The sequence below is a fragment of the Scyliorhinus canicula genome, chromosome 11 (assembly GCF_902713615.1).
Source record: "Scyliorhinus canicula chromosome 11, sScyCan1.1, whole genome shotgun sequence".
Classification (NCBI taxonomy): Eukaryota; Metazoa; Chordata; class Chondrichthyes; order Carcharhiniformes; family Scyliorhinidae; genus Scyliorhinus; species Scyliorhinus canicula.
In genome coordinates, this window is record NC_052156.1 from 112,457,523 (window position 1) to 112,479,461 (window position 21,939).

Here is a 21,939-nt window from a genome sequence, read left to right on the forward strand (position 1 = left end):
ACCCAACATCTGCCCAGATCTAAAGGCTGTGTATGCACTTGCTGCGGGTAAAATTGGTCTAATGACTCACCGGGGAGCTGTTGTCTGGTGGCCATGCGAGGAGGTCAGAAATGAGTGTCAAGATTCCATTTCAGGATGCATCATCTCAAAGTGTTTAATTTATATTTCTTCTTTGCGGCCACCAACAATCTTGTCATTAGAGGCAAGTGTACGGATGTGAAATAGCTTGAAATCGTATTTACTCACGGTCGAGAAACAGGACGGGGTCATAATGGGCAAGGTGAAAGGCAGCATGGTGACACAGTGGTTAGCATTGCTGCCTACAGCACTGAGGACCTGGGTTCGAATCCCGGCCCTGGGTCACTGTCCGTGTGAAGTTTGCACATTCTCCCCGTGTCTGCGTGGGTTTCACCCCCACAACCCAAAGATGTGCAGGGCAGGCGGACTGGCCACGCTAAATTGCCTCTTAATTGGAAAAAAATAATTGGGTACTCTAAATTTATAAAAAAAGAAAAAGAAAAAAAATAATGGACAAGGCGAAATTGCAAAAAACATGGTCCATGAGGGAGACTGAAGGTGAGTGGAAAATTTCAGAACAGGATCAGTACAAACAAGCGGATAGTTTATTTAAGTTAACACTGGCAGCCTCTGAATAGCAACACATCAACCACGTTTAGCTAAACATTGCACACTTGGTGCAATACCACTCGGATATGAAGATGGACTGCAGAAGTCAGCAATGGCAAAAAACTGTATGGAAGTGCCTCCAGGAGCGCCAGCGAGAGAGACACAGAGCGCCAGCGAGAGAGACACAGAGCGCCAGCGAGAGAGACACAGAGCGCCAGCGAGAGAGAGACAGAGCGCCAGCGAGAGAGACACAGAGCGCCAGCGAGAGAGACACAGAGCGCCAGCGAGAGAGACACAGAGCGCCAGCGAGAGAGACACAGAGCGCCAGCGAGAGAGACACAGAGCGCCAGCGAGAGAGACACAGAGCGCCAGCGAGAGAGACACAGAGCGCCAGCGAGAGAGACACAGAGCGCCAGCGAGAGAGACACAGAGCGCCAGCGAGAGAGACACAGAGCGCCAGCGAGAGAGACACAGAGCGCCAGCGAGAGAGACACAGAGCGCCAGCGAGAGAGACACAGAGCGCCAGCGAGAGAGACACAGAGCGCCAGCGAGAGAGACACAGAGCGCCAGCGAGAGAGACACAGAGCGCCAGCGAGAGAGACACAGAGCGCCAGCGAGAGAGACACAGAGCGCCAGCGAGAGAGACACAGAGCGCCAGCGAGAGAGACACAGAGCGCCAGCGAGAGAGACACAGAGCGCCAGCGAGAGAGACACAGAGCGCCAGCGAGAGAGACACAGAGCGCCAGCGAGAGAGACACAGAGCGCCAGCGAGAGAGACACAGAGCGCCAGCGAGAGAGACACAGAGCGCCAGCGAGAGAGACACAGAGCGCCAGCGAGAGAGACACAGAGCGCCAGCGAGAGAGACACAGAGCGCCAGCCAGAGACACAGCCCGACACAGAGACACAGCCCGACACAGAGACACAGCCCGACACAGAGACACAGCCCGACACAGAGACACAGCCCGACACAGAGACACAGCCCGACACAGAGACACAGCCCGACACAGAGACACAGCCCGACACAGAGACACAGCCCGACACAGAGACACAGCCCGACACAGAGACACAGCCCGACACAGAGACACAGCCCGACACAGAGACACAGCCCGACACAGAGACACAGCCCGACACAGAGACACAGCCCGACACAGAGACACAGCCCGACACAGAGACACAGCCCGACACAGAGACACAGCCCGACACAGAGAGACATGACAGAGACATGACAGAGACACCAACAGAGACAGAGGCAGAGACAACCAGCAGGGGTTAACTCAGGAGCTACTCAGAATGTAACTAGTTTTATACTTCTGTGTTGCAAATCTTTTCACTGCAAGCCTTGTAGAATCATAGATTTCTATGATTGTGAAGTTTTGATTTTTATGCAGCATCACAAGGTCAGACAGTCCGAACAAGTTGACTATCGCTTGCACTTTGCTGCACCATCTGCCCGACACAGGCACGAGCATCCAGCTCAGAGAGACATACTTCAGCACAATAGCCAATGTCAACAGTACTGCAGAATCTGACCAGAGTTGGCATTTAAAAAAAGTGAACTATCCTGTGCCCATCAGAGCATGCCAAGGATCTTGGTACAGCCTGGATCAACACTCTGCAAGTCGCCATTGCCCAGAAACTGAATTGGACTAATGATTGGCTGCAAGAGCAGGTCAGGGCTAGGAATCCTGCAGCGAGTAACTCACCCCCGCGTCTCCCCAATGCCGGTCCACAATCTAGAAGGCACAAGCCAGGAGCGTGATGAAATACTCTCCACTTGCCTTGATTAGTGCAACTGCAACAACACTCAAGAAGCCAGCAGCCCGTTAGATTGGCACCCCATCCACAAACATTCATTCCCCCATCACCGACGAACAGTAGCAGCAGTGTGCATCTGCACTGCAGGAACTCACCAAGGTTCCTTAGACAGCACCTTCCAAACCCACAACCATTTAGGACAAGGGCAACAGATATATAGGAACACCATCACCTGTAAGTTCTCCTCCAAGCCACACACCATCCTGACTTGGAAATATATCGCTGTTCCTTCACTGCCGTGAGGTCAAAATTCCCTCCCTAACAGGACTGTGGTCGTACCTACACCAACTGAACAGGGCAGTTCAAGGCTGCAGCTCACCACCTTATCAAGGGCAATTATGGGTTGCCAATAAATGTTGGCCTAGCCAGCAATGCCCACATCCCTTGAATGAATTATAAATAAAAACACTTGGTTATACACTGATTTTCTTCACTACAACAAGTATTACTCTTGGTCAGGTACACTGTCTCATGAGCGGCTGTAGTGCCGTGTCCAAGTGGACACTCATACCTGATCCTGAACTGCAATTCAAATCACCCATTTCAATTCTCATCCAGTGTTTCTCCATAGGCATGAAAAGGGAAATAATAAGTACTGTAGATCGTGTAATATATGCTGACCTGTCATACAAGATTACCACACTATTCTGGTGCCAAAGGCATATTTAGGTCTATACCTGGCATTTACTAATATGTTGGTTCCGCCTTCCTAGATCATCAGTTTTGAAATAATTATTTTTAAACGTTGAAATTACTATGACTATGATAACTTCATTGCAGTGTTAATGTAAGCTTACTCGTGACAATAATAAAGATTATAATTCATTATACCGGTGGGTGGGGGTTCACTGAACCTTCTAGCTGTGTGAAAAATAACTTCAACTATAAAAAGTGTCAGTGTGTACATTTTATCACATCCACTCTAGGGGTAGTTTTGTGAAGATTTTGTTATTCATTGAAACTGGAGGTGGGATGCTGGTGGACAATGTTAAAGGGATTAGAGTAGAGTTTGCACAATGGCAACGGTGCTGGGACTGGGCTGCTGGAGCTCGTGGAAGATCCTGATCTTCGGCTGCAGAAAGTCCGGGAAAGGAAGAGAACTAGAGGATCTGGGGGACCCCCATGGCCAGGGACCCTCTCCAGAGCCGGAAATACCACCTCCCTGCCCAGCTGGCAGAGTGCAGGCATTGCTGGAATGGGTCACAGATTCGCTCACTGCCCCGGACTGGCAGGAGACTTAGCTGGGTGAGGGTGAGAGGTTCCATCTCCTCTGCGAGCTGAGTCACCCGGTCGGTGCCCAACTCCCGGTTCCACCAGAGAAACTCGGGCGATCTCCCACACTTTTACTAGCAACTTGCCACACGGACCATTTCGCCTTCCCAGCATATAGCATGATCAGAATCTCTGGATCAACTGAGTCTGCAAGGAGAGTGGAGGTGGTGATGGATTGAATCCAGGTTGAAAGGCAAACGAGGAGTCTACGGTCTCAGATGATGGCACTCAATGTCCTCACTTCACAGATCAGGAAGGTTAATCACTCTGACGCAATGGACATTTTTTCCCCAGAGGTGCTTGCAGAGTTTTCTATCTGCTGAACTTAAAATAAGTGAATAAATCTAGTGGTGGAAAAGTGGAAAAAAAAAATCCTTGGGTTGTGCTTGATCAATAGGTCTCACGTTAACTCAACATGTAATTTCAATTGATTTGAATGCAGGAACCTGAATTTGGAATCGAGTTTCACGTGCATCAATTGATCAAAAGCAGATAGACGGTCCCCTGCATAGTTTTCCTATTGTTCGATTTTAATAGGGGAAGCAAAAAGCTTGAATTTTGCCATAGAATTCAAGATATGTTCAGTACATCTCTCATTTGCTGGCTGCAGTTAGGCAGGTGGAAAATGTTAATTTTCTTTTGGCACAAATGTCTATTACCAGGCACCAGACCAAACTAGTTTCAAAGATACAGAAAATATTCACCTTGCCTAAAAAGAATAGTTAAGTGGTGTAGTTTTTCAGTGCCTCCTTTTTGGTTGTGTGACGTAACACATTTCATACAGGATGGTAAGTAATTCCATTTGTGGAGGATTTTTTCAAGCTACAACGGTCGAATTATATGCCACGATCCACGGTCGTTGATGTTACTGCTGCAGTCCAGGGTGCAGAGGCCAATTGTGGAATGATAATTGCTACTGAACCAAGATCAACCAATTCATTAACTAATAATTCGGGCTTATGGATAAATGATAGGCTGAGCATCATCTAAACCACGAAATCAAGTGGGAGACCTTGCTTATGATTTAACAGATTTCATGAGTGCATCCGGATAACATGGGGTGCACATGGCACAAATCAGAATACATTAATATGCAGGGACAGGAATATGGCCAGTGCAAATATAATGGTGATGCACATGTGGTCTTGTGTGTATATATACTTATTTGGCTAGCACATGGTAGCTATACATTTAGTTTACCAAGTAATGTGCTATATGTTACCTGGCAGAAATGTCTGTCTCAATCTTTTATTCTATATATTTCCAGTCCACTTTTTCTTTTAGCCTTAAGTGTACGGAGATGGAAGGATGCTGTGAAAGTAAGAGTTTCGTGCCTGAAAGTTAACAGCTTAATGATTGGAAGCGCAGCCCATTGGCAAAACTTTACTCACTGTGCTATGGAATACAACGCTATGTCCATTTCCATGACTTTCAATATGGGTCGAAAGATTAAAGCAGATGGCACGATGTCTTATGGCATCCATTGTTTGTGCATCAAAAAAGTCATGTGGTCTTGCTGTAAAAACACACAAGATAAAATATCAAAAGGGAGCCGGTCACCAGTGGGTACAATATAATTTGCATGACTGCAATTTTCTAAAGCTACCAGTTAAAGTCATGGGAGAAATGATAGAAAAAATTACTCAGCTTTACCTGTTCTGAAAACGAAAAAGCAATGATACAATAATTGGAAAAATCGTCACAGTACAAAAGAATTTCAATCTGAATTGCACTTCGATATTTTAGGCAAAGCATGCTGGAGCAAACAAAGTCTAGTGATCAAAGCTATGCATGTCATTTCAAATTGGCTGGAAAAAAAATGGAAAGTGGTTACATTATATCTTTACAAGAAGACAAGATAGTAGTGTATCCAGATGCAATACTATTAAGTCTTCATATGTCCACATTATATACTACAATCTGTGAAACAACTGGAGCAGTTCTGAAAAGATTTTAAATGTAAACTCCACTTTCCTCCCCAAATAAAAGGTTTTCTCAGCTCTAACAGCCAGTTGCAATTGAACAAATTCATTTTTTTTCATACGTACTTCTCAATAAATTACAGCTTGTAACGGTCTCCTATTTCTGACAACTACATAAACTTGCTGCCTCCACCAAAACATGATACCTTGATTTTCTTACACCACTGCAACACACTGGAACTCATGTTATAATAGCTGTAAATGTATCTCTTCACCATCTGTCATCAACAGGTGTTGCAATTACAAAGGAATACCCAGCATAGGGACAGGATGTGACTTTTATCCTGGTAGTAAGATAAAGCTTTTGTAGCCAATAGATCAGTATAAAATATGGAATCCCTTCCCAAAATGTAATTAACGTGCATCAGGTGTACAGATGTAATTAAAATTGTAAATAGTTACTTCGGTGGAGAACCGTTTATTCCACTGCAAATAGTTCAGACCAGATGTCACTCCTTGTGAACACTATAAACATAGTATATACGATGTCAGTGAATAATGGCTATGTTAGAATGGGGGACAATCAATCTGGAGATTCAATTCCAATAAAGCAGCTGATGTTGTGCACACTTTCCATGTCAAATGACCTAATTAATTGGTTTGGGCCAGGGTGCAACAAACAAAACCAAGCATACTTCCAAAGAGAGCCATATTCTCTCACCCTACTGCCTACACTTCAGGGCCCACACATGTTCTCTATATCAGACAATAGGGCCCACACACGTTCTCTAAATCAGACAATGTGATCTGAAACAGAACACTTTCACCAGCAGATGAAATTCTTATCCACATAAATGCATGAGTTGTGCTTCTCAGTTATTTGCTTACAAACTAAAAGTTACTTTGAATATGGCAAAACTCCTGCTTACCACAACAAAGCAGCTTGAGCCACTGAAGTCGACCCATTTCAGGGTTCAATTTCAGCTTCAACTTGGACCAGCTAATGGCCGATTCACCATACAAAACCTCAAACACAAATCTTCCTGTTCAAATAACGTTGTAAAACGCAAAGCAAATAGCACTTTACTCAGGTATTCCTGCTGTTGCATAAAGAATCACATGATTGCGTTCCAAGAGTTTTTGAAGTTCTGTTACATGTGATACTAAATTTACCAATTAATCTCTTCTTTTGCCAATGCCATCATAGACTGAAGGTCTAAATCCAGAGTGGAGGTGCACATCGAATACAGTAAAGGTATTAACCAAGAAAAGCTTAAATCCAAATATATTCAGTATGCAACAGTACTGGGCATGCCATAATAGCACTCATTGTAATCTAGGTTTTCAGTGAGACATGGCTGATCCTCTATCTCAACGCCATGCTCCCACATTCTCTCCATGCCTATCAACCTCTTGCGAGTCTTGCAGCTAAAGTGATGTCACGGTTCCATCTTTAATACTTAGAACTGAATGTTTCTGTACTCAGCAGAGCCCAGGTGTGATTCTGCACAGACTGCTTCTCAAAAGTGACAGAACATCACTTCTGCAAGTGCATAAAAAAATTAAATAAATACAAGTGCTGGAAATAAAAATAGAAATTCTGGAAATACTCAGGGTCAGGCAGCACCTGGAGGCGGAAATAGAGTTCACGTTTTAAGTTGATGACCTCTCATTAGAACCATTCTGACAAACTGTCATTGATCTGAATGGTTAATTCTGTTTCTCTCTCCACAGGTGCTGCTTGACCTGCTCGTGTATTTTGAACATTGTTTTTATTTTGGCAGAAAAAAATTGTTGTATTCACTGCCATGTAATTTTGAAGTAAAGCAATCATGCGCAAACCTTGCAACAGTATTGCTTTATATCATCTTGGTTCTTACTTTCAGATGGCAACAATATTTTCCACATTATGGCCAAGTATTAACCTGGAATTTTAAGAATTTTTCAAACACTGTATTCATGTCGAGTCTGAGAGCAATAATTATCCAGCATTGGCCATTTGGAATATTGCACCCATGTCATTTTTCAAAAGAGCTACCCAATTAACTTCCTTTTTTGCTCTTTATATCAATTTCTATTGGAAAGTTACCAAATGGATAAGGGCATATAGGTCATCCGTTGTAGCCTTGAAAAATCCCTCCAAAAATAGGGGCAACTTGTATGATAAGAGAAAAACGTTGCCAGGGACGGACGTGGTGGTCGTCATCTTTGTCATTTGCCACATGGGGTCTGCTCCATTTGGGCACGTCTTAAAGCTTCCACATAATTCATAAACAGCCCATTACCGTACATTTGTACCCTTGTTACCAACCCTGCCAATGTAAACAGCTTTTCCTAATTATGCAATCAAAATCATCCGTCAATTTAAAAAACTCTTATTTAATCATGCCTTAACCTCCTCCACTCGGCATAGTGGTGCAGTGGTTAGCACTGTTGCCTCATGGCATTGAGGACATGGGTTTGATCCTGGCGATGGGTCACTGTCCATGTGGAGTTTGCACATTCTCCCCGTGGATCTCACCCCACAACCCAAAATGATGTGCAAGATAGGTGGATTGACAATGCTAAATTGCCCCGTAATGGGGGGGGGGGGGAGAGAAGAGAAGTGGGTACTCTAAATTTAAAGAAATAAAACATTAAGTAGACTCATTAAGTAGACAATCTCAACTTCACTGTCTCTCCATGTAATTGAAGTCCCTGTTCATTGCCATTACTTTTTATCGTGTTCTGTTCTATTCTAATACCAGTTCCCCAATTACATGTTGATCGTGGGAAAGCATGTTTTAGTCAGTCTCTGCGCTAGGTCTGTGATCTGTGACTCCTTCCAAAAAAAGTGATGAAGATGTGCTTATACCAAATATTAATTTTTAATTCATCAGCTGGAAATGGGAAGTAAACTTTTAAAAAGAATCCTTTCTTGAAGCAGAATAAAGTGATTCCAACATGCATCAAGATGGCAAACTTAAGTTACACTACATTCTAATTCTATAGAGAGGAGATGGCAAGTCTGCAAAACTCACTCTTCAAAAGTACAAATACTTTGTGGGACTGTGAAAGACCTTCCTGCCATTTTGACACGATATTTATGGAAATCATCTACAGTACTTAACAACTGAAGATGAACCAAAGGTTAATTGCTTGGACAAAATATCTTGAGTTCAAGATAGCCCTCCAGGTGAACTGAACGAGTTATATTGGAATCGGCGATGTTTTAATTATGGGTGGTTGGAGATCACATAACCAGCACATGGGTTTCCCAGTAGAGCAGAAGTTTAGTAGCACTTAAATGGAGATTATGCCCTTCCCTCTCACCCGGATTACTAATTTGATTTAAGTTTCCAATCTGCAGACAAAGAAAAAACTCAACGCCACAGCTGTCTCTCCAGCAGAAAAAACTCTGGCGCGACATCTTTAAACCTGAAGTATCAAGATCCAAGCTACAAACTATGAACTTCTTCAATTTCTTAAAATCTAATTTTGCCAATCTATCCTCTCCTATTCTGTACTCTTAATTGCATATTTTATTATTTTACCCAGATTGGTTTAAATACAATAGCCTGTAATCTACTGGCTCCCCCGTCGATTGCCACACCAAGGAAGTTATGGCCCGATTAAACTTAGTTGCTCAACCAAGAAAACCTGTCCCGCTTGGTTTTCTTGTGATCAGAGTATGTGAAGAGTTAAGCACTCACTGATTTGGCAAGCGTAACCTGTGCAAACAGAAAACCCTGTTGCAGTCAAAAGGGGGAAGAGCAATTCAATGCCCCCCTCACCTGGTGCCTTTATTAGCAAGGAGACTGGGTTGTGAGAGACAGAAGGGAATTATCAGGCCAAGAGCTGGGCACATCCATACTAAATCTCCTTTGTTACCACTCGGACGTTTTTCATTTTCCACACCAGCCAAAATACAGCAAATGCTGCATCCAAAAAGTAGTTAGGCCAAGATTTCCTAAATTTATGTAATCCAAGTACAACCATGTATCGCTACAATGGAAGTAAAGACCTCCCCCATAGACAGAATTAAAAATCAAGTCAATTGTGGGGGGTGGGTGGTAAGCGCACTTATCCATCGACCTGATATTTCTGAATAAGATCAATTAAGTATCCGCTGTTGAATACAAAGGTATGCAGATTCATAGAGGAGCAGGCCATTCAGCTTGCTCCGTTATCTGACTGCGGTCGATCTGACTGTGGTCTCTACCTTCCTCTCTACCCCTTATTGTCAAGAATCTAACTCAGCCTTAAATACAGTCAATGTCCCTGCCTCCACTGTTCCTTGGGGAAGAGGATTCCACAGAGTAAATGCCACAAAAACAATGTGAACCATGACAGTTACTGGTTGCAGATAAATTGGTTCAAAAATCAGAAATCTGACAACTTACGTAGTGAGCGCCGTCGTTTATTCTTTAACCGTCTTCGCTTGTTCATAACTGCTTTAGAAGGCGACTCCTCCTTAACCTTCGGCTGACTAGTGACTTTTGCAGAGTTTTGTTGGCTGAAGTGTGTGGGGACATGACGAGCAAGTCCACCTTGTGACGCAAAGCTAGCAGTACACCCACCTACAACACACTGAAAGAAAATAGAGCAGCAACGGTCACATTTCAGCTTGCAGTGTCAAGAGCAAATCACTGGAAAAATCATCTTCGTAAGCGAGCTGAATGTGGAGCAAATGCAACTGCCACAGTTACATAAATAGACTGAACAACTGGAAAATGCTGTACTCCATCCCAACTAAATCTCTGATTTCAAAGGACATTTTAAATGTTTGAAGAAACCGATTTCTGATGTAAATGAACTGCACTCGGGTACTGATTTTGAAAATTCCAGATAATGCCAGAATGTCCACTAATTTTCATGAAATTACCCACAAAATCAGCTACCTACATAAGAAAACAATGTTCCAAAAAAAAAAAAAAAATTCAGTTGGTAGTACACTCTCCGCATCATAAGGTTCGGTTCAAGTCCCACTCCAGTGCTTGAGCACTGAGGGAACTTGAATTACTGAGGGAACACTGCACTGACGGAAGTGGTTTCTTTTGGACCAGACATTAATGCGAGGCCTCATCTGCCTGCTTGAGTGGAGGCAAAAGGTCCCAAGGTACTACTTCAAAAAAAAAGCAAGGAGGTGTCCCCAGTATCCTGGACAATACTTAACCCTCAATCAACAACACAAAAACCTTAGCTGATCATTATCACATTGCTGCTTGGGAGAGTTTGCCAAGTGCAAATTGGTTTCCTACATTACAACAGTGACTGCACTTCAAAAAGTACTTCATTGCTGTAAAGCACAAAGATATCTGGTGTTGCTATATAAATGCAAATCTTCCATTTTTTTAAAAAAGTTGAGATTTGATTAGTTTGCAAATGCATCAAACATTTATAAAATTGCAACGTTAAAAGCATCAATAAATTTGGGAGGGATATATATAGTAGTTATAATGGAGATGTGCTTTAGCTTTACTTCTGAACACTTTTTAGAGAAAGATACATTGGCCTCAGAGGAAGTACAGCCAGATTCACTAGGATTTAAATTAGGAGGGCAGGTCATGTAATCTTTTGTTTGCGTTCTCTTGAGATTTGTTCAGGGTGATTGTTTCATGATTACAAAATGATAAAAGATATTCAATAGTGTATATACACAGAAACAAATTCCTTTGGCGAAGGAATCCAGAATTGACAATTCGAGGTAGGTCATTCAAAAGTGAAATCAGGAAATATTTTCACACAAAGGGATAGTGGAAATCTGGAACTCTTGCATGAAAGGCTGTGGCTGCTGAGCCAATTGCAAAAACCCCACAAGATTGATGAGGTTTTGGGGGATTGAGTGATTTTGAGCAACGGTAGGTAGATGGAGCTGAAGCACAGTCATGATCAAATAGAACAGAAAAGGCTCGAGGGGCTGATCAATCTACTCTCTCCTCCTCCCCTCCAAATTTCTATGAAAAAGGTGGGATGGCAACACGGTAGCACAGTTGCTTCACAGCTCCAGGGTCCCAGGTTCGATTCCCGGCTTGGGTCACTGTCTGTGCAGAGTTTGTACTTTCTCCCCGTGTCTGAGAGAGTTTCCACCGGGTGCTCTGGTTTCCTCCCGCAGTCCAAAGATGTGCCGGTTCGGTGGATTGGCCATGATAAATTGCCCTTAGTGACCAAAAAAGGTTAGGTGTGGTTGCTGGAATAGGGTGGAGGTGTGGGCTTGGGTAAGGTTCTCTTTCTAAGGACCAGTGCAGACCCAAGGGGCTGAATGGCCTCCTACTGCACTGTAAATTCTATGATTTTAGCAAAGTGCTAACTGCAGTACCTGAACATCATGAGAAGGTCGATCTGAAAGAGATCCAAACCAGTTTCAATGCACAGTCCATTATTACTACAGCAGGTTCAACTGCTGCCCGATTGGGCTTTTCTTCCTCCCTCGTCCTCAACAGTTTTCAAGAAGAAACTCGCTACTTAGTTTAAACAGAAGCAGACACCACAATTGATGCTGGCTTACTAAAGGGGTTACTTATTGATGTTCTGTGTATTATTTGGATATCGATCATAATGACAAACTTCTTCATTTGCATTTCAGCAGACATTTTCAAACCCCAATTACACTATTGGAGAACTTGGACAAAACTATAGTAGGATTTGACTGGTCAAATTGCAAGTGCATCAGTTTTTTAAGATGGGAAAACTCACTTCCCGGAATAAACCACATACCGTATTTTATTAAAATGCTAGTAGCTCAACCGTTAGGAGTGCGCTAATAATCTACATCAGATTCCAATCATCAATAGGAAGCAGCAAAAATACTGACTGGTGCTACATTATAAACCTATCATATCTATTGTTCTGTATTCAATACCACTTTCCAATATCTTGATGTTCAGAAAATGAGTTGGAGTGCTGCAACGCATATTTCATATGACATTTCATATCGGTGCAATGCTATACTTTGAATATTATATTGAGAATCGTGATATTTCAAAGCTGCTTGGGTCACTCAAATCAGAGAGATGCTGCCAACAGGTGGTCTTGCAGCACATCAAATCTGAAGTGCAACTCGAGGCTGGTGTAAAGTACATCTTGAAAGTAACCTCGGAGCTCTGTTCCGTTTGAATTATCAAAACTAGCTCTGCTTTCTATGCACACTCAAGTGTTCAGACGCAAAACTCCTTTTGTGGGTTATCTAATTACATCCTGAACAGATCTGTAGTGGGCAGCATCAGTCTGCCAGTTACACATCAGATATCCAGGCGAGAACCCAAAGGCAGCTGCATATTCAACCATCACCTGGAACAACTGGATTCCAAAGGCACATATCAACCAATCATGCAGTCTGTGATTTATGCCAAAAGGATAGGTATTTTGGGAGCACTGAATTTTGACATAATTTGACACACATTACTTACAAATTTGCACCGATGTTCTTCTGAATCCATATTTGGATAGAATGTGCAATGGATGTTTTCAAACATACCTTAAAGGGTTTGTCTCCACTGTGCGTAAGCATATGCCTCTGCAGCCAGCTCTGACTAGTAGATGGTGTGTTGTATACTTTGCATCCTTTCCATAGACAGACAAATACCTGAAAACACAAATTTGACAAATGGTTGAAATGCTACTAAAAAGGAGACACCACTCAAGATTTCAGGAATTTTTCCCTTTAACAAAAATGAATTACTTTTGGAGAAACAGAACAGAATAAGGGAGGTTGGTAACTGAACATGTCTCTTTTTTGGACTCCCATTACCACAGCATTCCCAATATGCAACTTAGTACAGTCACATGCAAAGCAAAATTCCATCTGCACTGCCCCAATTTGTTCAAAGGCAAGTACAAAGGCAGACAAGTACTCATACTGTACCAGTTTGACATTTTTTACATTATTGGTAATCAGTAATAGATTTGCACGATCTATTACAAATGGTGAATAGCTGCACTAAGGACCCACACTCACTAAAATCGGAGGTTGAGACGTCCCAAGAATTTCACACAGGACCTTCACAACTGGAGGGGGCTTTTGTCCCATCAGTCTGGACTGCTTTTGAGTTTTATCTTTACAATTCTGATTCTTTTTTTATAAGGGATTATTTGGGAGGCATGCAAAGCATTACATTGGATTCAAGCCACAAAGACATTACAAACTCTTTGAACTCAAGTCATCAAAACGCATCACATTTGAGAGCGTGTATAACACCAGATCTTTTACTTAACCTGCTGTATATTAAGAAAATAAAGAGAAAACAACGCATTCAAATTTCAGATCAACAATTGGGACAGTGTGAACTCACTAATTAAGGTTCACTATGCTGACATAGATGAGTAACACAGAAAGGCACTGAGGACTCTGAGGCAGTGAAGGTCTTACAAAGACAGCTCAACCTGACATCAACGTGGGTCGGTCAGCGGCACATGAAGGACAAATGCAAAGTAGAGGCACTTGCCGTTCTCTGACAAACTCGACGAGTATGAAAGGGGCCAGGAGATATTAGCCAAAACATTGCTCAGCCTGTACATTGAATGTGCTATAAATGAAGCAAACGGAATGCTAGGTTACTGTATTAAATCAGTTGACCACAAAGCAGTGTTGAAACAGTGACCTGGTCAGGCTGCAACTAAAAATACAAGGGAGGAATTCAACCCCTATAGGCCTTGCAGATATCAATAATGAGGGCGATCCCAGTTTCAAGGAATGAACACAAGGAGCAAGATAAGCGAGCACTTCAGTTCCAAGACACAACTTGGAGGACTATATCTTTTTAAAAATATTTTTATTCTCCTCCTTTTCCACATTTTCTCCCAAATTTGCACCCACCAACAATAAACAATAAGCAGTAACGAATATATCAATCCCATATCAACAACAACAATCCCAGCCTCCCACCAACCCCCAAACTGCCCGCATGTTAACATAAACAAACAACAAGTAATCAGAAATCACCCATAGTCACCATGAACACATGCAGTCCCCCTCCCCCCAATCCCTTCCACTAATGTTCGATGTTATCCAATTCTTTGCAGTCTCCCAGCCCCCCAACCACCCCACTAATGTTCGATGTTATCCAATTCTTGAAAGTGCATAATGAATAACGCCCATGAATTGTAAAACCCCTCCATCGTTCCCCTCAGTTCAAACTTAACCTTCTCAAGAGTCAAGAATTCCAACAGGTCCCCCCGCCACGCCAGGGCACAGGGTGGAGAGGCTGCTCTTCATCCCAACAGGATCCACCTTCGGGCGATCAACAGGCGAAGGCTACAATATCTGCCTCCGCACCAGTTTCCAAACCCCGGCTGGTCCGACACACAGAATATGGCCTCCAGCTTTGGACAGGACCAAATATGAACGAGATTTTCACACACATCTTCTACCCCGTCAAAGAGCCAGCTCATCCTCGCCTTTGTGAGGTGTGCTCAATATACCACCTTCAAGTATATCAGCCCCACTCTCACGCACGAGGTGGAGGCGTTCCCCCTCTCCCAACTCTTCCTCCCACTTTCGAGTGGTGCCTTCTCCTCTTCCAAAATAGCCCCGTAAACCACTGACACTACCCCCTTCGACAGTCCCCCTGTCGTCAGCACCTCCTCCAGCAATGCGGAGGTCAGCTCCACCGGGAAGCTCTATCTCCTTCCTGGCAAAATCTCGAACGTGCATGAATCGAAACATTTCCTTCTGCTCCAGCCCATACTTCGCTCCCAGCTCCTTCAATCCTGCAAATCGACCTCCAAAAAACCTAATCTTTTATTGCCTTAATTCCCTTCTCCTCCCATTTCCGAAAATTTCCATCCCACTTCCCTGGCTCAAATCGGTGTTCCCCCGAATCGGCATTTCCCTTGACCCTGTCCCCAACCAGACTATTTCCCCAGGACCATCGGGAGCGGCGCTGTTGCTAGCGCCTTCAATCCCGACCCCCTACACAAACTCTCCTCCATTCTGACCCACTGAGAATCAAGCCCTCTGATCTAGCTCCGTACCTTCTCCACATTCGGCGCCAGTAATAATACATCAGGTTTGGAAGACCCAGCCTTCCCCTCTGTAGCAGCACCTTTCTAATTCTGGCCACCTTCCATCCCCATATGAACAAGGTAATCATTCCTTCAATCTCTCTTTAAAAAAAAACACTTTTGGCAGGAAAATCGGCAAGCATTGGAAAATAAACAGAAATCACGGCAACACGTTCATTTTAACCACCTGTACCCGACCCGCCAGTGACAGAGGGAGACCATCCCACCTTGCCAGATCAGCTTTCACTCCCCACCAAACTAGAAACGTTGCATCTACGCATCCCCCCCCCCCCCCCCCCCCCCCCCCCCACTTCCGAGCAACCTGCACCCCCAGGTATCTAAAGCGAGTCCCCGCCCTACAGAATGGCAGCCCCCTCACCCCTGCCCCCGGTCAACACACCACAAAATAATGGAGGACTATATCTGGGCATACAAGTTACGCAAAGAGATAAAAGACTTTGACCAGACTTTCAAATATGCCAGGATGGGAAAAAAAAAGTGTCAAAAGTGCATGGTAAAGACAAGATTCCAACAGATGCCAAATAATTCTTTGCATAAAGCATGGTGGAATAATTGCCAAAAAGTGACTAATGTCAGAACACTGCACTTGTTTAAGAAACAGATAGATGCTGCCTAAGGCTCATATTCTAGAAGATCAAATGGATTCAAGGGATTTTTGCAGCTATGTCACCTTGCAATCACCTCAAATTAATTTGTTTCCAGTTTAAGCAATTTACACCACTCTTTGGGGGAACAACTCCATCAGCAATTCAATTTTGCGCCTGAAGAACTAGGAATGAGAGGAGGAGAAATGGATTTGTGCAATTTGCACTTCCAAGCTATGTTTTTACGGGATGTGGGTGCCGCTGGCTGTGTGGGAACCTCCAAGGTAGTGGTTATCAGATATCTGCTGCTCTTCCCCTTCCAGATAGTAATGGTTGTGTGATTGGAAGATGAAAGAGCCGTGGCAAATTTCTGAAGTGCATCTTGCCATTTTGCACCAGTGCTGGAGGGATTAAATGTCTGTGAAAGGGGTAGCAATCAAGCGGGTTGCTTGGTCCTGGTTGGTGTCAAGCTTTTGAGTGTTGTTGGACCTGTACCCATCCAGGCAGGTGGAGAGTATTCCATCACACTCCTGACTTAAGCCTTGTAGATGGTAGACAGGGGGTCAGAAGTTAACCTACTCACCATAGGATTCCTAGCCTTTCATGTGCTCTTATCACCACACTGTATTTATATCGCTAGTCCAGTTCCGTTTCTGGTCAATGGTAAACCCCAGCGATGGGGGTTAGATACTCCCTTCTTGGAGATGGTCATTGCCTGGCACAGGTGTTACTTCCCACTTGTCAGCCCAAGCCTGGATAATGTACAGGTTTTGCTGCATTTGGACATGAACTGCTTCAGTATCTGAAGAGTCACGAACGGTGCTGAACATTGTATTGTCATCTGCAGACATCCCCCATTTCTGACCTTATGATGGAAGGAAGGTCATTGCGGAAGCAGTTGATGGTTGGACATAGGACACTACCCTGCAGATCTCCTGGAGCGGAAATGATTGACCAACCTGCATCCCGTAAAAAATTAGCTTAAAAGCCACAATTATCTTCTTTTGTGCCAGATATGATTTCAGCCAGCAGAGTTTCCCCTTTGATTCCCAATGACTCCAGTTTTGCTGGAGCTCCTTACTCACCATACTCAGTCAAATGCCGACTTGATGTCAAGGGAATCACTCACCTCACCTCTGGAGCTCAGCTCTTTTGTCTGTGTTTGAACAAAGGCTGTAATGACCTCAGGAGCTGATAAACCCACGCGGAATCCAAACTGAGCATTCATGAGCAGGTTATTGCTGAGAAAGTGCTGCTTGATAGCACTGTTGTCGACCCCTTCCATCATTAGGCTGATGATCAACAGTAGACTGATGGGGTATCAATTGGTCGGGTTGGATTTGTTCTTATTGCGAAAATTTGGGGCAATTTTCCACATCGTCAGGTAGATGCCAGTGTTGTAACTGTACAGGAGCAGCTTGACTAAAGACATGGTAAGTCCTGGAACACAAGTCTTCAAGACTATTGCCAAATATTGTTTTGCAGTATCCAGTACCTTCAGACGTTTCTTGATATCACATGGATAGAATCAAATTGGTTGACGACTGACATCTGCAATGCTGGGGACCTCCGGAAGACGACGAGATGGATAATCCACTTGCACCTCTGGCTGATTATTGCAAATGCTTCATTTAAGGAGCTTTCTCTTCCAGTGAGTTGTTTAATTGTCCATCACCATTCACGGTTGGGTGTGGCAGGACTACAGAGCTTAGAAATGATCCATTGGTTGTGGAATTACTTAGCTCAGTCCAGTATTTGCTGCAGAAGTAGTTCTGTGTTATAGCACCACCAGGTTGACACCTCATTTCTAGTTATGCCTGGCGCTGCACCTGGCCTACCCACATTGAACCAGGAATGATCCCTGGCTTGGTGTTAATGGTAGAGTGGAGGGTATGCCGGGCTATGAGGTTACAGATTGTGGCTGAGTACAATTCTGCTGCTGATGGCCCGCAGCGTCTCTCGAGTTACTAGATCTGTTCAAAGTCTATCCAATTTCACCCGGTGGTAGAGCCAAGGAGGTTATCCTCAATGTGAAGACAGCACTTAAGTCTCCACGCAAACTGTGCGGAGACCGATACTGTTATGGACAGATGCATCTGCAGCCGGCAGGTTGGTGAGGATAAGGTCATATATGTTTTTCCCTATTGTTGGTTCCCTAACGCCTGCTGCAGTCGCTGTCTAGCAACTATGTCCTTTAGAACCCGTGATGTGGAGATGCCGACATTGGACTGGGGTGAGCACAGTAAGAAGTCTTACAACACCAGGTTAAAGTCCAACAGGTTTGTTTCAAACACTAGCTTTCGGAGCACTGCTCCTTCCTCAGGTGAATATTCACACTCATTCACAGGAGGAAGAAGCAGTGCTCCGAAAGCTAGTGTTTGAAACAAACATGTTGGACTTTAACCTGGTGTTGTAAGACTTCTTACTTTAGAACCTGGCCAGCTCTGTCTGTGGTTGGTGATGGACATTGAAGATCCCACTCAAGAGTACATTTAATAATAATCTTTATTACGACCACAAGTAATTTTTATGCTTTTTGTTCCCCCTTCATAAGATGTTGCATCCTCTGCAGTGGTGAACAATAATAATCTTTATTAGTGTCACAGGTAGCTTATATTAACGCTGCAATGAGGTTCCTGTGAAAAGTCCCCAGTCGCTAACTCCAGCTCCTGTTCAGGTACACCGAGGGAGAATTCAGAATGTCCAATTCACCTAACTGCACACCTTTCTGGACTTGTGGGAAGAAACCAAAGTACCCGGACGAAACTCACGCAGACATGGGGAGAACGTGCAGACTCCGCACAGTTACCCAAGATTAGATTAGAGATTAGAGAAATACAGCACAGAACAGGCCCTTCGGCCCACGATGTTGCGCCGAACTTTTGTCCTAGGTTAATCATAGAATTTTGGACAATTTGTCATGGCCAATCCACCCAACCTGAACATCTTTGGACTGTGGGAGGAAACCAGAGTACCCGGAGGAAACCCACGCAGTCACGGGGAGGATGTGCAGACTCCACACAGACAGTGACCCAAGTCAAAATCGATCTTGGGACCCTGGAGCTGTGAAGCAATTGTGCTATCCACAATGCTACCGTGCTGCCCTTAAGAAGTTAACCTACACTCCATTATTCTACCCTAATCCAAGTACCTATCCAATAGCCGCTTGAAGGTCCCTAACGTTTCCGACTCAACTACTTCCACAGGCAGTGCATTCCATGCCTCCACTACTCTCTGGGTAAAGAACCTACCTCTGACATCCCCTCTATATCATCCACCATTTCTCTTAAATTTATGTCCCCTTGTAATGGTGTGTTCCCCCCGGGGAAAAAGTCTCTGACTGTCTACTCTATCTATTCCCCTAATGATCTTATAAACCTCTATCAAGTCGCCCCTCATCCTTCTCCGTTCTAATGAGAAAAGGCCTAGCACCCTCAACCTTTCCTCGTATGACCTACTCTCCATTCCAGGCAACATCCTGGTAAATCTCCTTTGCACCTTTTCCAAAGCTTCCACGTCCTTCCTAAAATGAGGCGACCAGAACGGCACACAGTACTCGAAATGTGGCCTGACCAAGGTTTTGTACAGCTGCATCATCACCTCACGGCTCTTAAATTCAATCCCTCTGCTAATGAATGCTAGCACACCATAGGCCTTCTTCACAGCTCTATCCACTTGAGTGGCAACTTTCAAAGATCTATGAACATAGACCCCAAGATCTCTCTGCTCCTCCACATTGCCAAGAACCCTACCGTTAACCCTGTATTCCGCATTCTTATTTGTCCTTCCAAAATGGACAACCTCACACTTGTCAGGGTTAAACTCCATCTGCCACTTCTCAGCCCAGCTCTGCATCCTATCTATGTCTCTTTGAAGCCGACAACAGCCCTCCTCACTATCCACAACTCCACCAATCTTCGTATCATCTGCAAATTTACTGACCCACCCTTCAACTCCCTCATCCAAGTCGTTAATGAAAATCACAAACAGCAGAGGACCCAGAACTGATCCCTGCGGTACGCCACTGATAACTGGGCTCCAGGCTGAATATTTGCCATCCTCCACCACTCTCTGTCTTCTATCGGTTAGCCAGTTTGTTATCCAACTGGCCAAATTTCCCACTATCCCAAGCCTCCTTACTTTCTGCACAAGCCTACAATGGGGAACCTTATCAAATGCCTTACTAAAATCCATGTACACTACATCCACTGCTTTACCTTCATCCACATGCTTGGTCAAGACCTACCCCTCACAAATCCGTGCTGACTATCCCTAATCAAGCAGTGTCTTTCCAGATGCTCAGAAATCCTATCCCTCAGTACCCTTTCCATTACTTTGCCTACCACCGAAGTAAGACTAACTGGCCTGTAATTCCCAGGGTTATCCCTAGTCCCTTTTTTGAACAGGGGCACGACATTCGCCACTCTCCAATCCTTTGGTACCACCCTTGTTGACAGCGAGGACGAAAAGATCATTGCCAACGGCTCTGCAATTTCATTTCTTGCTTCCCATAGAATCCTTGGATATATCCTGTCAGGACCGGGGGACTTGTCTATCCTCAAGTTTTTCAAAACGCGCAACACATCTTCCTTCCTGACAAGTATCTCTTCGAGCTTATCAGTCTGTTTCACATTGTCCTCTCCAGCAATATGGCCTCTCTCGTTTGTAAATACTGAAAAAAAATACTTGTTCACGACCTCTCCTATCTCTTCAGACTCAATACACAATCTCCCACTACTGTCCTTAATCGGACCTACCCTCGCTCTAGTCATTCTCATATTTCTCACATATGTGTAAAAGGCCTTGGGGTTTTCCTTGATCCTACCTGCCAAAGATTTTTCATGCCCTCTCTTAGCTCTCCTAATCCCTTTCTTCAGTTCCCTCCTGGCTATCTTGTATCCCTCCAGCGCCCTGTCTGAACCTTGTTTCTTCAGCCTTACATAAGTCTCCTTCTTCCTCTTAACAAGACATTCAACCTCTCTTGTCAACCATGGTTCCCTCACTCGACCATCTCTTCCCTGCCCGACAGAGACATACATATCAAAGACACGCAGTACCTGTTCCTTGAACAAGTTCCACATTTCACTTGTGTCCTTCCCTGACAGCCTATGTTCCCAACTTCTGCACTTCAATTCTTGTCTGACAGCATTGTATTTACCCTTCCCCCAATTATAAACCTTGCCCTGTTGCACGCACCTATCCCTCTCCATAACTAAAGTGAAAGTCACAGAATTGTGGTCACTACCTCCAAAATGCTCTCCCACTAACAAATCTATCACCTGCCCTGGTTCATTACCAAGTACTAATTCCAATATGGCCTCCCCTCTGGTCGGAAAATCTACATACTGTGTTAGAAAAGCTTCCTGGACACACTGCACAAACACTACCCCATCCAAACTATTTGATCTAAAGAGTTTCCACTCAATGTTTGGGAAGTTGAAGTCACCCATAACTACTACCCTGTGACTTCTGCACCTTTCCAAAATCTGTTTCCCAATCTGTTCCTCCACATCTCTGCTGCTATTGGGGGGCCACCCAAGTGGGAATAGAACCCGGGGCCCTGGCGCTGTGAAGCAACAGTGCTAACCACTGTACTACTGTGCACCCTTGCCACCCATATGCTTCCACCAAGTGGTGTTCAACTTGGGAGTACTAAATCCTCAGCTGAAGGGGATGGTACATGGTAACCAGCAAGAGGTATCCTTGCCCATGTTTG

General features: G+C 44.2%; 1 protein-coding gene across 5 annotated transcripts in view; it reads right to left on the bottom strand.

Annotated features, from left to right (window-relative positions):
* aebp2 (AE binding protein 2) overlaps positions 1 to 21,939 on the bottom strand; it is a 138,227-nt gene that overhangs the window by 64,174 nt on the left and 52,114 nt on the right. For all 5 annotated transcript variants that reach the window (XR_005462270.1, XR_005462269.1, XM_038811087.1 and 2 more), the window contains exons 3-5: positions 13,094 to 13,201; positions 10,020 to 10,206; positions 5,107 to 5,231 (exon numbers count right to left, since the gene is read on the bottom strand). Coding sequence is in view for 3 of the 5 variants with exons in the window: in XM_038811087.1 (XP_038667015.1) it covers positions 5,107 to 5,231; positions 10,020 to 10,206; positions 13,094 to 13,201 (420 nt within the window). In the remaining 2 variants the exon portion in view is untranslated. The remainder of the gene's footprint in view (positions 1 to 5,106; positions 5,232 to 10,019; positions 10,207 to 13,093; positions 13,202 to 21,939) is intronic.